At 59.4% G+C, this 23,344-nt stretch overlaps 2 protein-coding genes across 4 annotated transcripts; one reads left to right on the top strand and one right to left on the bottom strand.

The window, feature by feature from the left end:
• Window positions 1-74: 74 nt before the first annotated feature.
• TSC22D4 (TSC22 domain family member 4) lies at window positions 75-10,580 on the bottom strand. Its single transcript, XM_058710650.1, has 5 exons — window positions 10,075-10,580; window positions 8,626-9,659; window positions 6,361-6,527; window positions 1,152-1,200; window positions 75-757 (listed from the first exon to the last, which is right to left on the bottom strand). Exons 2-5 carry the CDS (start codon window positions 9,385-9,387, stop codon window positions 548-550), a joined length of 1,188 nt encoding a protein of 395 aa, XP_058566633.1. The 5' UTR covers window positions 9,388-9,659; window positions 10,075-10,580; the 3' UTR covers window positions 75-547.
• A 3,502-nt stretch (window positions 10,581-14,082) lies between these two features.
• Window positions 14,083-22,681, top strand: NYAP1 (neuronal tyrosine phosphorylated phosphoinositide-3-kinase adaptor 1). Of its 3 annotated transcripts, none has more exons than XM_058710634.1 (7): window positions 14,083-14,242; window positions 15,533-15,684; window positions 17,249-17,604; window positions 18,076-19,593; window positions 20,510-20,728; window positions 20,941-21,050; window positions 21,632-22,680. In XM_058710634.1, exons 2-7 carry the CDS (start codon window positions 15,617-15,619, stop codon window positions 21,887-21,889), a joined length of 2,529 nt encoding a protein of 842 aa, XP_058566617.1. In that variant the 5' UTR covers window positions 14,083-14,242; window positions 15,533-15,616; the 3' UTR covers window positions 21,890-22,680. The 3 variants fall into 3 exon arrangements, with proteins under 3 accessions (XP_058566617.1, XP_058566619.1, XP_058566618.1); XM_058710636.1 differs by having other exon boundaries at window positions 20,513-20,728; XM_058710635.1 differs by lacking the exon at window positions 14,083-14,242 and adding an exon at window positions 14,356-14,477 and having other exon boundaries at window positions 21,632-22,681.
• Window positions 22,682-23,344: the final 663 nt, after the last annotated feature.

The following is a 23,344-nucleotide window of genomic DNA, read 5'->3' on the forward strand; positions in this document are numbered from 1 at the left end:
AGTCTTTCCCCCACGAGTGGAAATGCCACTGCAGGCCCCATCTGGACACAAGCAACGAGATGCCAACCTCCAGATTCAAGTTTCTTCGGATTTTTTTTTAATTATAATTATTATTTTAATAACAACCTGAATCCCAGAACTCGCAGACTGTCCATATGCCCTCCCCTGGGCAGAGGAGAGGGGGTACTTTGAGGGAGTGAGGTGGGGATGGGGTGTCTGCCAGGGAGACTCCAACGCCCCCAGCCATCTACTGCCAGGGGTCCCAGAACACTGACACCTCGGGAGGGAGGAGGGCTCCATCTAACACCCCATCCTGAAGCCCTCCCTCCTCCTTCAAGGCCTGGAGATGCCGCAGCTCAGTCCCTGGGCACTAGGGGGAGATTGAGGAAGAGTTGTGGGGGGCGGGGACAGGCCAATTCTGAGCCTTCAACTCCCATCCCCAGGGATCAGGAGGCATTAAAGCTGCATAGGAAGAGGGGGCAGGCAGCTGGCACAAGGCCTGGCAGCTGTGGGAGCCCCCAAAGGCACATTGTGAGGGAAGGGAGGCTCAGACGGAGGGCCCATTGGGCGCAGGGGGCCCAAGCCGCGGGACCCCCGAGGAAGGCAGCTGGGCCAGCTGCTCGGGGCTGGCCAGGGCACGCAGCAGTCCATTCTCCTGCTCCAGCGCGGCATTCCGCTCGGCCAGGTCTCGGATCTGCTCCTTCAGCACCTCCACCTCCTCCCGGACCGCAAACATGAGGTGGGACTTCACCAAGTCCTGGGGGCCCGGGACAGGCAAAAGGTCAGGGGTCCCAGGCCACCCCAATTGCCCAGTGCCTCCAGGGTCTGGGTGTGAGAGATGCCCCTGCTCCCAAATGATGAAGGACCACAGGAGAAGCAGCAAAGCAGGGAAGCGGTGGGGAAGGCGGGGGGCACTGAGTGGAAAGAGGGGACAGAGACAAAGTTAGGGCTTAAAGACAGAGATGGGGGCTGGGTCAGAGACCAAGGGAAATCAGGAGTTCAGGTGGAGACAGGAGGGGGTGAAGAACCCAAGGGAACCCAGCTGGGAGTCAGATGAGGAGCTGGGAGTTAGTATTCCCTAATGAGGACAGCAGAGGACGGGCAGCAGGACATGAGCTGGGACCACCTGGGACCAAGATGGCTTCTCTTACCATGGCTTGTTCGATCTTGTTGTCAATGCCAACCAGGCTTCCGGAGCCGCTGGGGAGACACAGGGAGATGAGAGGTGAGGGGCAAGAGCAGGTGCCAAACCAGGTGCCTGGACACCGCAGCCAGCTGCCCTCCAGGTCCTTCTCAGAGCAGGCTCTGGCCTCCTCCACAAGCCCCATTCACTGCAGCCTCCCACCCACACCCCTGTCTGTACCTGTGACAGTAGAGAATCAGGGAGAGGAGGGTTTTGTCCATCCCCCGGCGGGGTGAGGGCCGCTGTCCAGGCCCCCCCAGGCCCCGGTGAGGTGGGGGTGCAGATGCCCCTCGGATGGGGGATGCTCCCCGAGGAGAGCAAGGAGAGGAGACACAGCCCCTTTTCCGGGGAGGCCCTGGAGCCATCCCCACCACTCGGGTCTCATACGATGACACCAGGGACTTGACAGAGATGCCTGGCTGGGCCATTCCCAAGGGAAAGGGCTTTAGGCAACCCCCAGAGGGAGAGGGCTGTATCAGATGGACTGCCTGGGGGGCTCAGAGCCCCCCGGGGCAGAGCGGGGTCTGGCTGGTGCCAGGCAGGCGGAAAGGAGACAGTGCCTAGGGGGTGCTGGTCTGAAAGATATACACCGCCCCCCAGGGCAAAGCCTGGCTGCTATTGGCTCCTCAGGGACACGGGGACCCCCTCCCACCAACCTCCATGGTGGGCGGGAATTCCCAGACACGGTCAGTGCCAATGTCCCCTTCTCACCCTGGCACCAATCCCAGAGCAGAGGGAAGGGGGCAGGCTGAGGGAAGTCAGCTGGTGGGCTGGGTCGGGGGAGGGACTCTGGGGCCTGAGGCTTGGGTCAGAGAGGGGTGTGAAGGGTGAGGGACAGCCTGGCCTAGGGAGACGTCCCCACTTCTCCACCCATCCCATCCCCTCTGAACTAACACTGGTCTCCCTCAAGCCCTCAGCTCCACTCTGCTGGGATGGGGGTGGGTGGTGTGGTGTTTCGGATTAACTTGTCATCTTCCTTGGACTTGTAAGCACCCCCTGCTCCAGACACAAAGCCCACATCATGGGTGACCCTGGGGCCTGGCCAGAAGGTCTCTGAGGGAGAAGAATGGAAAGGTTACCAAAGCAATGAAAACAGAGCCCTGATAAACAAGCACAGCCTATGGATCTGGAACCGGGGTCTCGGGTCTGGGGTCTTGGAGGGAACAAAGACTTGAGGGGAGGTGGGAAAGTGAGGCTGGAGATGGGACATGGAGAACTGGAGCAAGCGTTTTGAAGGCCCTTGGGAGCCAATGATAGGGGAGAGCAGGCCTGGCTGCAGTTTGTTAAGCGGCCACCAGAGGTCGACTCAGGCCCGGCCGAACGGTTCCAGGGCCGGCCTCAGGATCCCTCAAGCAAGTCTTGCCCCTCTGAGGCCAAGGGAGGCCAAGAGTCTGCACAAGCCTTTCGGCCTCGCCCTATCCCCCAAGTCTCCCTCTTGTCACCACTTGGGTCTCAGCCTCCTGCTTCATGCCCTAGCTCATGACCCGCACCTGACCAACCTCTCCCTCAGCCACCTCAGCCCTGGGGCCACCTCTACACCCAGGCCCGCCCCCCCTTGTGCTGCAGGATCACCCATGGTCCTGTCCTCCAGCCCTCAGCTTTGCCCCCCTCAGAGTGGGTGATCTCAACATGCGGCATCCTGCACTCCTGTGCTCCGGTTGCAAGCCCTTTCCCCTTTCTCCTGATGGTCGGTTCCAACTCACTTCCCTGTGGGGGGAATTAGCACTCAATTCAAGGTGACCCTTGGATGAGGCCCTGCAGCCAGGAAGGGAGCACAAGGGAGTTGGGAATTTTCCATTTCCTGTCCAAGCTCTGGGTGCAGAAGGCGCTGACAGGTGGAGTAACCAAGGGGGTGACAGGGCCTGAGAGAGCAGGACAGGGTGGGATGGGCGAAGGACACCAGGGACTCCTGGGGTTGGGGGGACAGGACAAGTTTAAGAGTGGAGGGTGAGCCAGCCAGCTGGAGAGCCGTGGCAATTTTAAAGCTATTTCAATCTGAGACACCTGGGTGGAGCCTGGGCCACCACAGGTCACCGCCCCCTGCCCCCCTCCCCAGTACACACAAGACACACAGAGACCAAAGAGGGGAAGATTCACAGGAATAGGAACCCTGGCCTTGCTTGGCGGACACTCAGGTAAAGATGCCAAGTAAGTTGTTTGTTCTTGCCAGAAATAAAGGAATAATACCACAATAAACATTTGTTGGCTGATAGATGACTATCTCCTGTTTGTCTAGTGCCGGAGAATTTTTGACAGCACTTTCCACTGTCACATTCTAACGTTAATACTTCAAGGGACCAGGACTCTGGCCGGCAACCCAAACGCTCCCCTTGAGAGCGCCCAGAGCAAGCAAGCTGCAGGCACTGTGCCGGAATCCCTGGGCAGGGCCAGGACCAGGAAGCTTGAAGTTAGCTGGGTGGGATCAGCCCCCACCGCAAACCCAAAAGGCGACCGTGTGAATTAGAACAAAATGCCCCCCTTTTCAAGACACTTAGTGCCATCTTTCAGAAAACTCACATGACTTCCAAGTTTTGACAGTGATTTCAAATGTGAGTGGCGCCCCCTGGGGTTGTGCATGCATGGTATGCACAACTGGGGACTCTGGCTCTGTGGGACCCTTGGGTCTTGGGGCAAGGACAGCCCTAGAGGCTGGTCTTCCTTTTTGAAGGTCAAATGAAACATCCTCAAAATGAGGACCAGATGAAGAAGCAGGACACCTGGAAGAGGTGGAAAGGTTCTGATTCTGGGGACAAGGGCCAGCTCTACTCCCTAGCTATGTTCGGAGGAGCCCGCAGGGGATGGGCCTGAGGCCAACAAAGTGGCATCCGGCTGCCCTCTGTATACTCCCTCCCGGATCTGTGGTGCCTTTGGGGTGGGGCCAGGCCAGAGTGTGTGTGTGGGGGGGGGGGGGGCAGGGGGGTTGGCTCCTTGCCCAGCTTGGGAGAGCTGTCCCTGCCTCTGTCCTGGAGAGAAAGGGCATCCTAGAGAGGGCTGCCTCCTCCTCTTCTCTTGGGACATAGGCATCCCAGTAGGAGAGTGGAGAATGTGGCTTTGGGGTCAGACCCAGGCTCCGAATGCAGTCCTGTCACTTACTAGCTTGGTGACCTTGAGCAGGTTTCTAAAACCTTTCTTCTCTGAGTCTCAGTTTCTTCATCTGGAAAGTGGGGATCATGGGGTTGCTTTAGTGAGGTGAGAGGTAGCACCTGACCCAGCGGAGGCACTAGATAAATAAATGTACTTTTTCTTTCCCAAGTCCCTGGGATTCATTCTCTATAATGCCTGGAATCCCCATGCTGGCCATCTACCCACACTTTCCCTCATCCACCCAACTATTTATCCATCTATCCACTTATTCAAGTACCTTCCAACTGCCAGGCCCTGTTGTGGACACGATGGTTCTTGCCACCCAGCAGTACATGAGCAGTCTGAATTCACCAGGCACCCTCTGTTCTCCCATCCCCAGATTCTGAGATTGGCAGGCATCCCCCATTCCCCATCTGAGATCCAGGCACTCAACTCCCCAGCCCACTTTCTCTTTGAAAGGGAGGTTCCATGCCACTCAGACCCTGTTCTCCTGCCAGCTCTGGGCACACCACAGAGGTGAGGTGGGGGCCACATGGCTCATCCCAGGGGACCAAGGGGAATGGCCCAACCCAATCCTACTGGCCCAGCAGGGTGGGGCAGGAGAGGGGCTGGGCTGGGCCAGAGCCCCAGAGGCTTGGAGTGGAGCAGGATAAAGTGAAGCCTGGGTGCCTGACCGGTCAGACTGGGGTGTGGGGAGGGAGTGGGACAGAGGGAGGGAGGGACAAGCCAAAAGAATAGAGCTGAGGACACTCCTGGAGGCAGAGCCCTCTAAGAAGGAGAAGTAGGAGGTTGGCTCTGAAATCAACATGGGTGGGGAAGGACAGGGAGCCCTCATGCCAGGGAACCTCCCAGTGGGAGGGAATAAGGGTGGGAAGCTCTGAGAATAGCAGCCATGGGGGCAGGTGACTCCCCGGCCCTGGCCAACCTCACACCTCACCTCACACATTCCTGAGAGCGGGGGAGCCCAGAAGCAGCAATGCCCTGCCCCACTGTGTCCCTCACTCTGGAGGAGCCACCACCAGGCCCCTCGCCCTCCATCCCACTGGCTCCTGGCCACCCCTTCTCTTTCCTCTCTGCCTCCCGCCTCTCCCCAAGGCTACAAGCCCTTTTCTTTGGTGAGACTTAGTCCCTGATTCGGGGTGGGATGGCGCCATGAAAGACGCAAGCAGGCAGGAGAGACTCCCTTCTAGAAGAGGTCTCCCCATCACCCATAAAACTCAAGGCTAAGCCCCACCCCTTATTTCCTTCCAAACAGGAAGTCCCTCCCCCCAGAGCCTCAAACAGGAAGTCCCACTCCTCCCTCCAAAATAAAAGTGGTGACTCCCAAGCCTTTCTATCAGTCCCCAGCCAGAAGGGAGCTGCGTGCCTATCTGACTCGCAATTTCGTTCCTCCCTTTTCAGCTTGCTGACATTCCTATGTTGAAACCTGGCCCTCGAAACAGGAAGTTCTGCCCACCGTGCCGCCAAACTGGACGCACATTCTCCCCTGAAGGGCAAACTCCTGCAGATCCTGCTCTCCTGTGCCTCCCCTGTGCCCCACAGCCATCCTCTCCAGGCTCTGGCTTGGTGGCTGCAGGGAGGACTCAGCCCTCCTGGTGTTCCGAGTGCAGAGAGCAGAACCTCAGGGACGTGCTTTCTTGGCACTAGAACCCCTAGGATCCTAAAGTAGTGTACACAGTGTCTAAGGATGTTACCTCCAAAGGCTGGCGTTCCATTCTCCTCAGTAGGGAGAAGGAGGTGGGAACCCGGAGGAGACCCACTCCCTATTTGCCTCTCCAGCGCACTTGCCAGTAAATTCTTAGGGTTGGCCAAATGATCGCTAAATCTGCAAGAGCTCTGGAATTTGACAACAATGACTCCCTTCAAACTCTAAAAAAAAGTCTATGATTTGACAATCCTAAGCCAGGGAGTCCCACCCAGCTCTCTCCACAGAGAGGGAGTGGGTCCCAAATCAACTTTGCCCAGTGGTTGTGCCCAGGCCAGGTTTCACTGTTGAAGAGGTCCTCTCCAAGTTCAACTTGGGGGAAGGACACCTACCAGGCAGTTTCATGCAGTTGGCCCAGGTGCTGGGTGGAGATCCAGAGCCCACCTACCTATCATCATCGCTGTCCAGGTGGCCACTGATGGCCAGCATGGAGCGGGCCAGGCTGAGGCTCTGGGCTGCTGCTGCTCCAAAGGGGTCTGGAGACTTGTGAACCAGACTGGCATCGGGGAACAAGTAAAGGGCTGGGGAGCCGGGGCGAGAGTCGAGTGGGGGCACCTGGAGGCAGAGAGGTAGGAATCATCACATCAAGCGCAAGAAAAGAACCGGCCACCTTACAGCTTGCCTAGTAGTCTTCCTCATCTCTCCCCACATACATCCGTTCTCTTCCGAGGACCCAGGAGACCTGACCCAAAGCCCTTCTCTCACGCCCAGGTCTGGTGGAGGCATTAGGCAGGTATCAGAGGCAAGGGAAACAGTGTGCATCACTAAGACTGGGTGTGAGCAGCTTCCAAAAAGTGGCTCACGGGGTACTAGAATACTAGAGAGGGGGTCTGACAGGCACTCCAGTACCCTTCCACCAGCTGAACCAGGACCCCCCAATCGGAGGCTAGTCAGAGAGTGTCTGGGCCTTCTGTCATCTGACTTACTAAAGCAACTCAAATGGCACTTCCTCAGAGAGGCAGTTCCCCATCACTGGACTAGTGAATTCCACTGAACTGTTCTATGTGTGTTTTTTTGTTTGTTTGTTTTTTTATAGCACCTAATAGTATCTGAAGTTAAAGTATTTTTGCCTCCCTGCTACTAAAAGGTAAGCTCTAGAGGGTAGAGCTTATAGTTTGTTCAATAACTATTTGTAGAATGAATGAATCCTCAGAAACTGGTCCTCCCCCCGCCCCCCCCCCCCCCCATCTTTTCTAGTCTCTACTCTCAAACTTCTCAGATTCAGGTGAGGTTCTGCTCCTGCACTGGGCCCTGGGGGTGGGGGGAGCGGTTAGGTTGCGGAGATGGGGGGGGGGAGGTGGAGCCTGGGCATGGACCCACACAGCCCAACAGGCGCTGGGGGTGGCTGCAAAAGGGCGGGGGCCACAGGAACAAGACGCCTCTGTGAGGCCCCAGGAGGCCCCTGCTTCTCGGAAAAGCCAAGAACAGAGAGTCCAGAGTGGTTAGAAGGACAGAGCAGAGGAAGGGGGCCCAGGTGGTGTTCCCCCGCCCTCTCCCAGCCTTCCTCCTGAGAGAGGGGAGCCAGACTTCGGGGCACGTGCACACAGGATGTGGGTTGAGGAGAGGGGTCTGGGGGCACTAAGGACAGATGGGCAGGGTCTGCAGGTCCAAGGGAAGCTTGGCCAGGGCTTAATGACAGAGGGACTGGGGCAAAGGGGACTTGCTTTGAAACAGCATGGGGACAGGGACCAGTAAAGGAAACAGCATCTTCTCCCCTGGAGTAAGAACTGACTCAAGAAAAGTAGGGGGCGCAGCATGAGAGATGTGAGCTTGAGGCCAGGAGGGGGTGGGGGAGCCGGTCCTGACCGGTCCTGACAGGGCCCAGACATCCAGTCCCAGGTTATTTTTATACTGTGGTTTGTGCCCAAGGCCAGGAAGGGGGAAAAGTTCTCATTCTCACACTCCCTGCCTTTTCTTCTGCAGTCCAAGGTGTTATTTTCTCCTTCAGGACAGACACATCCATCCCCCACACCCCTGGCTGCCCACCCCCACCCCAGAGACCCAAGCATCCTGCCCCCCAGCCCAGACTTGTTCCTCTTTTGGAGACAGGAAGCAGAAAGAGCAAAGGATTTAACTCTCTCTGGGCTGCTTCCTGCTTTTCTCCCATTCCCCAGTGGCCACCCCAGTTATCAGTAGTGGAGAGGCCTAGATGCAGGGTCCCAAGACACACAAGTCAGCCAGGGAGACAGTGGGATGACCACTTTCTACCCCTCCCTGCCAACCTCGGCAGCTCCCAGAGGCCCAAGCACCCAGCCCCACCTAGGACCTCCACCCTCAATGCCTGAAGCCAGAAGGGGTGAAACCAAGACAGAAGGTAAGGGCCAAAGTGAGGAGGCCACATCTCTGTGATGGAGAGACAGGACTGGGCTATTAGGAAACGGAGACCTGGGCCAAAGGTAACAAATTAAAGGCTAAAGAGAAAGAAAGAAGGTGCAGAATGTAGGGGAAGAAGGAGCCTGAGAAAGAAAAGAAAGGCTGTGTGGGGAGAAGGATGGGCTTCCCAGGGAAAGGGCAGGAAGAGAAAAGAGAGGCTACCTGATGGGACAGACAGGTGGGGAGAGGGTGGCATGGAGGTGGAGGCAGGAAGGCCCAGGCTGAGATGGGCAAGCACCACCCCTCAGGTGTCTCCCGCACCCCAGAACCCAGCTCTTACCTGCCCCATCTCCTCTGGAGTGACCAACTCCATCCTTAGCCGCAGGGCTCCATCCTTTGACCGGGACAGGGGAGGGGTCCCTGTTGCTGAGCCCCCAGCCTCCGCTTCCACCCTCAGGGATGGCAGGGGCGTGGCAGCCCGGGATGGGCCCGCGCTATCCCCAGTCCGGGGCTCTGGGGGGCGCTGCTGGGGTGGGGAGGCTGACAGTGGGGGTGTCTCCACCTTGGCCTTGCCAGGCATTGCCAGCTGGCCCAGCCCCCCGGTTAAGGAGCGGGCCTGAGGTCCAGGGGAGGTGGGGGGCGGACGGAGCCAGGAGGTGGGGCCCTGAGACAGGCCTGGCTGTGGAGTTGGGGCACCCAGGCCCAAGCTGGCCAGCTCCAACCTGGAATCCAGAGATCTGCCCCCAGTGCCTCCTGAGGCCCCTCGAATTCCCTCCAGGAGCCGGCCAAAGCCTGGGGGCTCCAGGTCTCTCTCGTAAACATCCACACACGTCCAACGGCCTCGGCGGTAAGGCTCTCCCAGGCCGTGGGGCAGCTTTACCACCCGGAAACGGGAGGCAGGGGCCCCAGGCGGTGGGGAGCCATTCCGGGGGGTGCTCTTGCCCCCCTGCTCAGGGTTGGGCTCCCCATTAGGCAGGCGGGGTGGGGGCCCAGTGGGGGTGGGCAAGGCAGGGGGCTCAGAACCCCCTGGGCTCCCTGGGCCCTCATAGTCCGTGGTGACGCTGGTGATTTGGAAACTACTCTTCTTCTTGCCCCCACTCATGGTCCCTGGGGGTAGGACTCGGCGAAGGTGGGCGGGAGTGCAGCTGGGGCTCCTCGAAGGGGCTCAGGCACCCCTGGAACAGGGGGGCCACATGGCGGGGGCATCAGGGCCCCTGGGGACATCTGGGTCCGACATGGCCGGAGGGCCCTGCAGGAACTGGGGGTGCTGGGTTGGTGAAGGGAGCACAGGGCAGGGGAGGCGGCAGGAGGTGGGGGCAGGGGCAGGTTTTTCCTGCCACTGGCGCTGCCCAACTCCAGAGCTGAGTTTGCAAACTGGAAAAAGAGAGAGAGAGAGAGAGAGACTGTGAGAAAGCTGTGGGCAGGCCACCTCTGGGGCTTCCTCTCTGGGGAGCAGAATGGGGGAGGAAGGGGAAACCGCCAGAGACCCAGAGACAAAGAGACAGAGACGAAAGAGACCAGGAGATCCCAGCCGTTCCACAGAGTTGGAAGAGGCAGCCCAGACCCAAAGTTGGGCATTTCTTCCCTGGGATTCAAACTCGCAAGACCCAGTTACCCGAGGGCGGGGGGCTCCAGGGCCTTGGTTGAGCAGGGGTGAAGCAGTTTTTCAGCCTGGCCCCGCCGCTGGGAGGCCTCTGCCGGGTGTCCGGGCCCCCGCACCCCAGCTCCCCCATCCCTGGGGCAGGCCCTGCCCCGCTGCCCCAGCGCCCCGCCCAGCCCAGAGCCATACCTCTCGGCCTCGGCCACCGAGCTGGGCCGGGGGTCCCGGCCGCCTAAGATGTCGGGTTGTCCTTCCCCTGGGGCCTCTTGGCCCCAGCAGCGCGGGGGGCGCAGGCGGGAATCAAAGGCTGTCCAGTTCTCTTCGGGGACCGCACTTTGCCCCACAAGGCATCTCAGTAAAAAGTTTGCTCTCCGGAAAAGAAGGATCCCCCGCCTCCTTGGTGGAACCCAGGCGCGGCCTCTGAAGCCCCAAGGGTGTCCAGACCGGTGCGGGAAGAGGCGGCTCTGCCCCCCCCGCCCCCCGCCCCCGATCCTCCAGGTGGAGCCGCCTGGGTGGTTGGGGCGAGTGGGTCTCCCAAAACTCCTCCGCGTGGCCCGGCTGGGTCTCTCTTCGCTTCTCGGCTCCGGTCGGTTCTGTCTCTCTGCCTTTCTCTTTCTGGGCTGTTGACAACCCCCACACCAGGAAGTCCTGCCTCCTCGGGCCTGCTGACTGCTCCTCTCCTCCTCCTCCTCCTCCTCCTTCCCCTCTTCCTCCCCTTCCTCCGCCCTCACTGCCTCCTGGGGCTCCTGGCCAGCTGGCCCGGGGCCAGGCCTGCCAGCACCGCTGCTGGTGGAGTTGCTGCTGCGGCGGCGGCGGCGGCGGCTGCTGCTCCCGGGGCCCCCAGAACCGGCTTAACCCCACACCTGCTGGGCCGTAGCCCAGCGCTTCCTCGGAGGGAGGGGCTGTGGAGGGCGGAGAGAAAGGGGAGGAGCTTGCGGGTAGGCCAGGGATTCCCTTACTTGTAGGCACTTGCTGCCATTGGCCTACCGATCCACAGAAGAGTGGGAAGGAATTTACCCGGGACTCTACTGGGTGCCACCCCATGAGCACCCAGTCAGTGTTTGGGTGCTGCTGCAGCTGTTAATGTATCTTTACTGGTTTCTACAGTAACGGTATGAGGAAGGTCCCGTTACCCTTCTCTGTCCTTATTTTATTTTATTTTATTTATTTATTTATTTTATTTTTATTTATTTTTGGGACAGAGAGAGACAGAGCATGAACGGGGGAGGGGCAGAGAGAGAGGGAGACACAGAATCGGAAACAGGCTCCAGGCTCCGAGCCGTCAGCCCAGAGCCCGACGCGGGGCTCGAACTCACGGACCGCGAGATCGTGACCTGGCTGAAGTCGGACGCTTAACCGACTGCGCCACCCAGGCGCCCCTGTCCTTATTTTAAAAAGTGGATTATTATGACAATCTGCAAACATGCCCCCAAGTAGAGAGAATGTGATAAAGTCCCAGGTACCCATCATGCAATTTCCACAATGATCAACTCACAGCCAACCTTTGCTCATCTATACTCCCAATATCTTTTGTTGCATTGTGCTGGAGTATTTGAACCAAACCCCAGGCACCGTAGTATTCCTCTTTTTGGATGTGGATATTGAGACCCTGGAGGTTCAGAAAGGCTGTCAGTGGTGCAGCTGGGACATTCTGCACACTCAGGTGTGCCCTTGTCTGGCCCTCACGTGGAGAAACAAAGATGTGCTCAGAAAGGTGCCCACTTGGACTTGCACTTTCTCTCCAACCCTGGTCACATATACATGTGTGCGTATGCACACACAGCCACCCACACAGATGCACCTGAAGACAAACCCAGGGGACCTAAAGCACCCCACCTCTCCCATCCCCTCCCTCCTTTGCCATGGAGAATCCTCACACAGGCTTGAAGGGTTTACTGAGTGCTCGCTCGGTGTGAAAAAATACCCCCCCCCAACCGCCATTTTCTCTTTTTTGGCACCCTCAATCAACCATCCGAGCAAAAGCAGTGTCTAAAGGCCACAACTGCCTTCACTCTTGGGCTCATTAGGAAATGGATTCTGATTCATTTTGGTCAAATAGAACTATTCTTGAGCACATTAAAAATTCCTCATATTGGCCGGCTTTACATAGTTATCTCATGGATTTTCAAAACAGTCCTGGGCTGAGCTGCAGGGTTTAGCTCCAGTGTTTCTGCGGAGGTAACTGGGGCTCCTAGGCATTCGGTTATCTGCCCTAGGCCTCGGAGCTAGTATTTGATGGCATGGAGACTAGGACTGGCTGACACATCCCCTTCTTCTTCAGCTTTAGCTCATGGAAATTTTTAACCACTCTTCAGGGTTAGGGAAAAAAAATAATGCCTCCTGCCTCCACGTTTATATATTTATTCTGTATTTCTTTATTAAAATGCATCTGCACCCTGCCTCTATCCCTCCATGGTAACAATAGCTACCACAGCCAGGTCCCAGGTCCTCCCAAGTCCTGAGGTCCAGGAAGCAGCCGCCCACACAAACCCCCCACTCCTCAACTCTCTCCCCTTTGGCAATATTCAGAACACCGCCCTGCTGCTCCGCCCCCAGATCCTCCTTCCTTCAGCGCTGACTCGCTACAAACTATTCAAAATTTATCTTTGGACGCTCCCCGTCCTACCAACTCAGACACTCAGCCTCAACTTGGACTCCTCCGCGTCTACAGGCCCTGGGACATTGCTGGTCCCGGCGCCAAGTGTTTATTGCATGAATACATAAAAACTCATTCACACTAAGGTGTCAATGTGAAAGGGCTGTTATGTATTTTAATGGGTTACCTTTTGGGGGGGGGGGGCAATAATAGCCCTTTAATGTATTTTACGACTTACAAAGCTCCTTGTATTGGGGCGCCTGGGTGGCAAAGTCGGTTAAGCGTCCGACTTCAGCCAGGTCACGATCTCGCGGTCCGTGAGTTCGAGCCCCGCGTCGGGCTCTGGGCTGATGGCTCGGAGCCTGGAGCCTGTTTCCGTTTCTGTGTCTCCCTCTCTCTCTGCCCCTCCCCCGTTCATGCTCTGTCTCTCTCTGTCCCAAAAATAAATAAAAAATGTTGAAAAAAAAATTAAAAAAAAAAAAAAAAAAAAAAAAGAAAAAAAAAAAAAAAGCTCCTTGTATTAATTCTTTTGCTGCCCCAACAACTTTATGGAGGTAAATATGAGATGAGGCATCTTTCAGAGAGGTTGTGTGATTTGCCCAAAGCCACACAGCACATCTGCAAAGATCTGCCATATAAGGTAACGTGCACACGTTCCGGAAATTAGGGGTGGATATCTTTCGGGGGTCCCTTTTTCAGCCACTTAGGGGTAGAACCCAGGTCTTCTTGCAGCTAATGTGTTGGCAAAGGGATTTCCGAGGGAGCATTCCTCCGAGCTGAAGAGAAATATGATGGGGGACTGAGGAAGTGGGCGCGAGCTCGCGACCCTGAACGGCCGCCTCGTCCGCACCCGGACCGTTGCTACGGTGGTCCCAGTCAAAGGTCGACCCCTGGGGCACCCAGGACCTGGCGGGCGCCGCTGCCGAGTCAAAAGTTACTGGAGAAGGATGATTTGGGCTCCGGGGGCGGACTGGAGTAAGCCTTTGAGCTCAGGCGGTGAAACGAGGTCCGGGCGCCCGGGAGTCTTCAGGGATAGGCGAGTCAGCCCCGGTGCCCTCCCCGCACCTGTGGGGGGAGGGGGCGGCAGGAAGATGGGGTGCAGCCAAGGGAGCCCGCCCCCTGCTGGGCAGAGACTCGGAGGGTCGGGCTCGCTACTCTCCGAGCCCCTCGGCCTGGAAAGCGGCACCCCCTGCCGGCCTCGTCACCCCACTGCACTCAGGGCCCCGCAGCCGCAGCCTCGCCCCGGCCCGACGCGGGGTGCGCACCCGGGAAGCGCCGAGCGCGCACGGGGTACGCGCGGGGGTGCAGGACCCGGGCTGCCACCGGGGGGCGCCGCTACGCGCTGCGCCCCACTTTGCTCCGCCGGGGCTTTGGACACCGAACCAAACACCGCCCGGCCGTGCAGGGGCAGAGGGGCGACGAAGAGAGGACGCCTCAAAGCGGGGGCGGGCCGGCGCCAGGTCCCCCGCGCCCCGCGCCCTTTCTCCGAGTCCCCCCCGCAGCCTCCGCGGGCTCGGCGTCCCCCGTGCCTCCCACCCCAGCCTGGCGGCGCAGCGCGGCGCGGCCGCTCCCACTCCGTCCTTGGAGGGTGTGGAAGGGTGGGTTTGGGGCCGGGGGCGGGTCTGGGGGCGGACCCGGAGGCGGGGCTGTCTCTGCGGCAGGGCCCAGCTCGGCTCCCCCCGGTCTCTCTCTGTCTCTCCTCCTCCCTCCTCCTGCTCCGGGCGGAGCCCGGCATGGGGGGGCCGGCGCCCGGCAGGCCAGGTACGGTGATGTGGAAATTGGGGAGCCTTGGTGCGGGGAGGTTTGATGGGGGGACAGGGAGTAGTGAGGATTGGCGGGGCGAGAGACGGAGAAACCCAGGGTAGCAGGACAAGGGGAAGGGGAGGGGTGCCCGGGAACCTGGGGCCCTTGGATGGAGAGGGGAATGAAGCCGCCAGGTTTGGAACAAACAGGGAAGGGAGAGGACGGCAGTGAGGAGGGGCGCCTAGGAGGAGAGGTGAGGCCGACGGTGAAAAGGAGAGTGTGTTTGGGGGGAGGGAAACCAAAGCAGGTATGGAGGCCGCAGCTCAGAAGGTAGCTGTGGGGCCAGACTAGAGACCCCGCGGGTGGGATTGAGGGCAGGGACTGGAAGAGGGAAGCCGGGAGCCTCCCAGATCCTGGAGGAGGAAGAAGGTGATTTGGGCCATCATGGAGAGAGGTGGAGACGGTCACCGAGGGGCCAGTGTTGCAGGAATAGGGGTGGACCGAGGCCCGGGCCCAGGCAGAGGACCGGAAGGGGGAACCTGCCCGCAGGGAATGGAAATAGATGTTTGGGTAGTATTGTAGATACCCAACTTGGAGTGCCCCCACCCCTTCCCCAGCATCCCCACCCTGCCCTCATGACACCCCCTGCCTCGGGGCCCAAGACGGGGTGGGGATTCAGACTGTCCCCCCTTCCCCTGTGGGGTGCGATGTACGCAAATAGGCCCCAGTATAACTCCTTGTCTGTAGGTATGTCCAGTTCTGTGTAGCCGATCTGTGTGTGTCTGGAGGGCTCTGTGTGCTGTGGGTGTGTCGGGGGTGTTTATGTCTGTGTGTGTCTGCCTGATGCTAGGTTGTGTTTACCCATGCCGATCTATGTGTCTGGTCCTCTGTTTGTAGATATGGGTTCTGTGGCCTGGTGGTTTGTGTGTCTGAATGTGTGTTTGTGTGGCTGTGGGGTTGCTGTGCATTTGTGGGGCCTGTCTGTGTGGTAGATCAGGATGTATTTACAGGATGGGAATCTGTGTCGAGCTGATCTCTCCAGAATGTGTGTTTGTGGCTCTGGACATCTTTGTCAGGGTGTGTGACTCTGTGTACACATGTCCTCCTATGTCTGTCTGTCTACGGGTCCTAGAGGCAGTGTTGGGTTTTCTGTGCTTCCATCTGTTTTCCACTCTCTGAGGACCCAAGTCACATCTCCGCTTCTCTCTCTCTCTCTCTCTCTCTCTCTCTCTCTCTCTCTCTCTCTCATTCATTCCTGGCCCCCACCCACCCCACATCTTCCTTTTTTTCCTTCTCATCTCCACCAAGTGGATCCGGGACCCAGGGAGGGCCGCCCCCCGGGCCTGGTGGCGCTGAGCAGGGCCCCCCAGCCCCCACCTCCTGCCCCACGACATGAACCTCCTCTACCGAAAAACCAAGCTGGAGTGGAGGCAGCACAAGGAGGAGGAGGCCAAGAGGAGGTAAGGCTGCGGACCCAGATTGCCCTCTGGGCTGTCCCACACCTCTGCTTCCCCGGTGGCTGGACCACATCCCTCTGCCCTTCCTGGCTCCAACAGCCTCGTCATGAGTCTGATCTTAGAGTCTATGCTCAGTACAGAATTGCTGGCATTGCATACACCCTGTCCCCACCCTGCTCCTGGCTCCAGCCCTCATCCTGGCCTCATGGGGGGCTTCTGGCTCAGGAGCACCCTGTTGGCTCTTCCCCACCCCTGGAGGCCCGAGTCACCCCTTCCTGACTCACCTCTGGCCTGTAGTCTCCTTTCTGTCTATGTGGGGCTGGCTCCAGGCGCCCCTGTCACCTGACCTTGGTAGGGGCAGACCCTGCTACCCTCATGGTCCAGGGACTGAGTCATTTGAGGGGCACCAGAGAAGATCCATTTGCCTCCCTCCCAGCCTCCTCTGCTGGGGAAGATGAGGGGGCCAAGCGACAGGGTTTTGTGTGTGTGTCTGTGTGTGTGTGTGTGTGTGTGTGTGTGTGTGTGTGTGTGGTAGGAGACTTGAAGGCTGGGTCCTGCAGAAGAGCCAGGGCTGGGGACCTCTCCCTGCTTGCCCTCTCTCCTTGCCCTCCCAGGGACCTGGATCCTGGCCTCTCCGCTCTCGCTCCCCTCTCTCTTCATTCCCATTGACTGCACAGCCTCTTGGAGCCTGAGTCAGAGCCACCTCCCTGCTCCCTTCTCCCTCCATGAAACTGTGGAGTTTAATTCTTTTTGTTAATTAGATTAATCAGAGCTATGACTACAGCGATCTCTCCCTAATGAAGGGTTAGTAGACAGGGCCTTAATGAGAGCCCACCCCACAGTGGCTCTCCCCTTTTCCCCGCCAGCCGCCCCTCCCTTCACTCACACAGAAGCTCAGGGACAGTCAAAGGGAATGGAGGTGAGCCTGGGAGGTTGACAGAAAGGACAGCACCGAGGGAGAGGAAGAGAGAGGGGAAGGGAGGAAAAGGATCAGCAGGAGGAGGCTGATGCGGCTGTACGGCCCTCATCTGGGAATGGAGGCGCGGTGTGGTGTGGGAGCACAGGCCGTGGTAGCCGGACGTGACGGGAGGCCAGAGACCAGGTGTGGGCCAGCGTGAGCCTGGGAGGAGCAGGGCCGTGATGGCAGGTGTATGTGCCAGACAGGGCTGTGCTGCCTGCGTGTGCATCTCTCTACCTGTGCATGAAGCCGTCCACACGAGTGCCGTGTGCCAGATATGCCCAGGCTGGGATCACACAGCTCCAGCGATACTCCTCTGCACACATACTCATCCCTTCTCTCATCCCTGCTCGCCTCTCCTCCCCAATCTCCTTGTCTTTTTTAAAGCCTAGGGATTCTGCCTGACGTTTCTAGTTTAGTGCCCTGGACCTTCGGGCAGCCTCCCATCCCCACCCCAGGCCCCTTCCTCCTCTTCCTTCTCCTCGAGGCTCCTCCTCCTCCTCCTCCTCCTCCTCCTTGGAGGCCACAGGGTTGCACACCCCTCTTAGGGTAGAGGAGGGGGAGGCCCAGGCCTGAGGCCCAACCTTTGTTCCATCTTTCTCTCTCCAGCTCCAGTAAGGAGGTGGCCCCTGCAGGCTCCGCGGGGCCCGGGGCCGGCCCAGGGCCTGGGGTCCGCGTGCGGGACATCGCCTCGCTGCGCCGCTCCCTCAGGATGGGCTTCATGACAATGCCAGCCTCCCAGGAGCACACCCCCCACCCCTGCCGCAGCGCCATGGCCCCACGCTCACTCTCTTGCCATTCAGTGGGCAGCATGGACAGTGTTGGGGCTGGGCCTGGGGGAGGAGGTGGGGGTCTCACAGAGGACAGCAGTGCCCGAAGACCCCCTGCCAAGCCCCGGAGACATCCTAGCACCAAGCTCAGCATGGCAGGGTCGGGGGCAGACATGCCCCCAGGCAAGAAAGCAGGTGAGATACCCCCAACCCTTCCCGGGAGCTGGGGGAGCTGGGAGGATCCATTCCAGGCCAAGAGAGGCCTACAGGGGAGGGTCCATTCAGGGAAGAACCAAGGGAATGGAAGGTTCCATTCTCAGAGGGAGTGGGGGGAGGGTTGTTTCTTTTTGGAAGGGCCTGAGATGAACCATTCAAGGGTAGGGGAAGCTCCCTGAAAAGCCCATTCCTGGGGAGGGGGTGGCCTGGAAGGGACACGTGAAGGTGGAACAGAATTTAGGGTGGGAGCTGCAGATTCCAGGGAGTTCATTGGAAGGATGATAGAGCTGGCTGGTAGCAAAGGAACCTATGTGCTTTCAGTTGAGGAACGTGGGGGAAATAAAGAGGCAGATATGTCCTTGCAGATGGGGTAAGAGATGAGAGGGGGTCTGCCCATCTCCTTCCCCCAATAAGAGCCCAGTTTATTTTTCTCTTTCCCATTCTGCCCAGGCTCACAGAAGCCAACCCCAGAGGGCCGAGAGTCCAGCCGGAAGGTTCCTCCACAGAAGCCCAGGCGAAGCCCCAACACTCAGCTCTCTGTCTCCTTTGATGAGTCCTGCCCCTCAGCTCCCTCTCCTCGAGGGGGGAATCTGCCCCTTCAGCGCCTCAGTAGGGGGTCCTGCATAGCTGGGGACCCTGAGGTGGGTGCCCAGGAAGAGGAGCCCGTGTACATTGAGATGGTGGGGGATGTCTTCAGGGGAGGAGGGCGAAGTGGAGGGGGCCTGACTGGGCCCCCTCTCGGGGGTAGAGGCCCGACCCCTCCAGCTGGTGCCGACTCGGACTCGGAGGAGAGCGAGGCTATATACGAGGAGATGAAGTACCCACTGCCCGAGGAGGCAGGGGAAGGCCGGGCCAATGGGGCCCCTCCATTGACCGCAACCTCCTCGCCACACCAGCCTCAGGCCCTGCAGCCCCACACCCACCGCCGGCCAGCTTCAGCCCTCCCAAGCCGGAGGGATGGGACACCTACCAAGACCACTCCTTGTGACATCCCCCCACCCTTCCCCAACCTCCTCCAACACCGTCCTCCGCTCCTGGCCTTCCCCCAAGCCAAGCCTGCTTCCCGAACCCCTGGCGATGGGGTCTCAAGGCTACCGGTCCTCTGCCACTCGAAGGAGCCAGCGGGCTCCACCCCAGCTCCCCAAGTGCCTGCCCGGGAGCGGGAGACGCCTCCCCCGCCGCCTCCGCCTCCTGCTGCCAACCTGCTGCTGCTGGGACCCTCAGGCCGGGCCCGGAGCCACTCAACACCGTTGCCACCCCAGGGCTCTGGCCAGCCCCGGGGGGAGCGGGAGCTCCCCAACTCCCACAGCATGATCTGCCCCAAGGCGGCAGGGGCGCCGGCAGCCCCTCCTGCCCCAGCCGCCTTGCTCCCTGGCCCCCCCAAGGACAAGGCTGTGTCTTACACCATGGTGTACTCGGCGGTCAAGGTGACCACGCACTCCGTCCTGCCAGCTGGTCCGCCCCTGGGTGCTGGGGAGCCAAAGACGGAGAAGGAGATCTCAGTCCTCCATGGGATGCTGTGCACCAGCTCGAGGCCCCCAGTGCCTGGGAAGTCCAGCCCCCACAGCGGGGCCATGGGCGCAGCAGCTGGGGTCCTCCACCATCGTGGCTGCCTGGCCTCCCCGCACAGCCTTCCGGACCCAACCGCAGGCCCCCTGACTCCCCTCTGGACCTACCCAGCTGCAGCAGCTGGGCTCAAGAGACCCCCTGCCTATGAGAGCCTCAAGGCTGGGGGGGTGCTGAATAAGGGCTGTGGAATGGGGGCCCCATCCCCCATGGTCAAGATCCAGCTTCAGGAGCAAGGGACCGATGGGGGTGCCTTTGCCAGCATCTCCTGCGCCCATGTCATCGCCAGTGCAGGGACACCAGAGGAGGAAGAAGAGGAGATGGGCGCCACGACATTTGGGGCAGGCTGGGCTCTACAGAGGAAGGTCCTGTATGGAGGGAGGAAGGCAAAAGAGCTGGACAGTGAGTGAGGGGTAGGAATTTGGGGGTGGGGGACTGGGGATGCCCGTGATGATTTCAGGGAAGTGTTGGAAGGGTTATTTGGAAGCCACAACCCATTGTCCTGAAGTGGGAAGTTTTCAAGGAGACCAGAGAATAAGGGCATGCAAGAGACTGAGGGGAGGGGGTCCCCACATGTGCACTGGAGGGGCAAGGAAGATCTGCAATGGGAAGGGGCTGGAATCTGGCCCCAAGAGTAGCCTCCTGCCCGGTCCTGCTCTACTCCCTGCCCTGCCCTTTGCTAGGCTGCAGGGGTGTGTGTTTGTGAGTGTGCGCACACGAAGGGCTAAACACAGCTGCCTCCCAGCTGTTGCCATGGCAACCCATCCAGACAGGAGGGAGAGGAGAGGGAGGCCCCTACCGTTGCCTGGCAACGCAATGCTCTGCCAGGCCTCCTCTCCGAGCTGAGCTTAGTTCACTTGCAGCCCTTCCCCCAACAACCTCCCCCTTCCCACTTCCTGGCTCAGGATTTGGGATCTCCCCCTCCTGGGGAAGACCAGGGCTCCTGGTCTCTGTTTCAGATGGTGGTCATTCTGGCCCTATCAGGCCAGGAGGGGCTCTGGGGCTAAAGCTGGGCCAGGGGAGTCCCCTTTGACCACAGAAAAGGGTTTGACAAGAGCAAATATCTGATTCTCAGCCCAGGGATGGTACCAGTGGGTGGAGAGGAAAGTGGCAGTAATGGGGTCCCTCGTGTGTGTGTGTGTGTGTGTGTGTGTGTGTGTGTGTGTGTGTGGGCAGTGTGAGGTAGCGTCCCTGCCTTCCCAGCTGTGACTTCCAAAGGGGCAGTTACTTCTGGTCCCTGCATGCCATGGTGTGTGTTGCTGGGGGGACAGCAAGACCCTTCTCATGTGTAGGCACTGAGCTCCCCTTGTCATCCCAGCAGAGCTCGAGGATGGTGCCCGGGCCTGGAACGGCAGTGCCGAGGGTCCAGGCAAGGTGGAGCGTGAGGACAGGGGCCCTATGGCATCAGGGATCCCGGTGAGGAGTCAGGGGGCAGAGGGCCTGCTGGCCAGGATCCACCATGGAGGGGACCGAGGAGGGAGCCGCACGGCGCTGCCCATACCCTGCCAGACGTTTCCTGCCTGCCACCGCAATGGAGGTGACACCCTTCCCACACCCGGACACAGATGGGGCCGGATGGGGGAAATCTTTCTGGGTCCATGCCCCGGGCCCTCCATTTTACCACCACATGTCAATTCCCTTTCCTCCTCTGCTGAGTCCTGGGCAGCCTGGAAGGGGCTGCCCTCTGGGAACTTCGGGAAGGGAACCTGGAGGCCCCGACCCCTCCTCACTTCTCATTTTCCACCTCAGACTTCACGGGAGGCTACCGCCTGGGGCGCTCCGCCTCCACCTCTGGAGTCCGGCAGGCCGCGCTCCACACACCCCGGCCCTGCAGCCAGCCTAGGGATGCCCCAAGCCAGGTGAGGAGGAGGAGGATGGAGTTGGGTTTTCTTTTATTTGTGAAGGAGCAGGTAGAGAAGAAAGCCTGCGTATGGAAAGAAAAGTAGGAGGTCAGCCTGGGGCTGGCACAGTCTAATAGGAGTTCAGAGGAGAGTTGGGGTGGGGGGGGGGGAGGCAGTGATCCTGGGAAGAGCCTGTATTAATCAGATGGACAGCCTGGCAGGGCCACCACTGGCCTGCAGTGTCCCTCTGTGCATTTAGGAAAAGGTGTCTCCTTGGGGTGGGATGGGGCGGGACCAACTCAAAAAATGCATTCTGCAGTTTGTTAAAGGTGCTCATTCCTCAGGGTGAGACAGGCCCAGCCTGGCCGGTACCCTGTGAGGCCAAGGGTGCAAGGGCTGGGTTCCTGTCACCCACTCCCCACCCCCAGCTAGAGGGGAGAGGACAGAGGCCTTGGGGGGCATGACATGAACTTGTTTCTGGGAAAAGGCATCGGTCTTTGCAGTGGGGGACAGGACCTGGTCACTCCGAGGTCCTTGACCCCCCCCCCTTATTCCTTTCTCCCCTCGTCGCGGGCCGGCGGCGGGAGGAAGGGGCACAGACCCACCCCGCGCTGCCGCTGCCGCTGCCCCTACCGCCTCAGCCTGCCCGTGAGCGCGATGGCAAGCTGCTGGAGGTGATAGAGCGCAAGCGCTGCGTGTGCAAGGAGATCAAGGCCCGCCACCGCCCCGACCGAGGCCTCTGCAAGCAGGAGAGCATGCCCATCCTCCCCAGCTGGCGGCGGGGGCCCGAGCCCCGCAAGTCCGGCACCCCACCCTGCCGCCGGCAGCACACGGTCCTCTGGGACACTGCCATCTGAGGAGGCCGGGAGGCCGGGGCACCGGACTGGGGAGCGGGGCGGGGGTGCCAGAGACTTGCCTTGAAAGAGGGACACTTGAAGGACCAGGTGAGAGAAAGCCAGGGAGAACCCCTGCCTTCCACCCTAACCCCCGGAGACGGGGAGTGCGCCAGGCCCACCGGGCTTGGGGCGCCAGCCGCGCCCCCTGAGATTTGGGGGAGGAGGGTTTGTTTGAGGTTGGAAGTGAGGGCCTCCGCTGCTCTCCCAGCCGGGCGAGGTAGACTCCTCCTCCTGAGAGGGCAAAGGCCAAGCCAGAAGTCAGCGTGGGGGAGGAGGGAAGGGAAGGGAGGAAGGAGGGCGGGTCAAGTGAAGGACGGGGCTAGAGTGTGAGGTAGAGGGGCTCTTTTATAAGAGCCGGGAGTGGGGAGGGGGTATTTATTTCATTATTTATTTTAGTTGGGAGGGCAATTCTGGGCCCTTCTGACCTACTCCTGGGCAGGGAGCAGACAATGGTGGGCAATTAAAGGGAACCAAGTTGGCGCTCTCCCCAATGCCTGAAGGCCCCACCATCCGCGCCCACCCCCAAGCTGGGGATCAGTCTGGAGTGGGGAGCCCAGTGAGAGAAGGGAGGGAGGGGCTCCGGTGAGCTGAGGGCCGCAGACTCATTACAGTACTTACCAATGGCCAGAATTTGGTAGTGAGTGTGGCCTGCTGTGAAACAGGCATCTTATTTAGCTCTGGGGTGAGGGTCTAGCACCAGGGATGGGCGGGATGATGGGGAAGGAGGGACATTTTAGCGGGTGGGGGGTGGGTAGGGTATTTATTTAAATTTTAAAAAATCAGAAGAGATGTCAGGAACTTTTTTTTAATTCCTTTCTTTTCAGAATAATATATTAAAAGACTAACGATCCTAGAACTGGCTTCTTCTATTTCAGTGTGCTCCGCTTTTCTTACACCTGTATCTTTTCCCTCTTGCCCCATGGTTGGTGGGAGTTGGAGGTGGTGCAGGGAGGGGTGAGTGGCTGTGGCAAGTAACAGGGAGAGGTGGAGTTTGAGGTAAGTCTTTGGGAATGCCACCATGCTGTGATTCAGCAAGCATTTACTGAGCCAGCATCTGATATGTGTTTGGCAATACACTCATACAGAAGGAATATTCAGACTGAAGCTTGCCCTCAAGCAGCTTCTAGTCTACTAAGGGGGAGGAGACACCTGGGACAACACCGGACAGTGCTACAGCAGTAAGGGGGCTGGGAGTGGCTAGAGTAATCTAAGGCTTCCTGGAAAGTGGGCCTAAAAGGACAGGTAAGGTTTGGATGAGCAGGGGGAGGAGGGACCGTCCCAAGGTCACAGTATGATTACCTGCAGAAGAGTAGGAGATGGAGGTGGGGCAGGCAATGTGTGTAAATAACGCAACGGGCAATGAGTCAACCATGATGAAGATGGTTCGGAGAGATGGGCATCAAAGCAAGATGCCCA

This window comes from Neofelis nebulosa, chromosome 18 (genome assembly GCF_028018385.1).
Source record: "Neofelis nebulosa isolate mNeoNeb1 chromosome 18, mNeoNeb1.pri, whole genome shotgun sequence".
Lineage (NCBI taxonomy): Eukaryota > Metazoa > Chordata > Mammalia > Carnivora > Felidae > Neofelis > Neofelis nebulosa.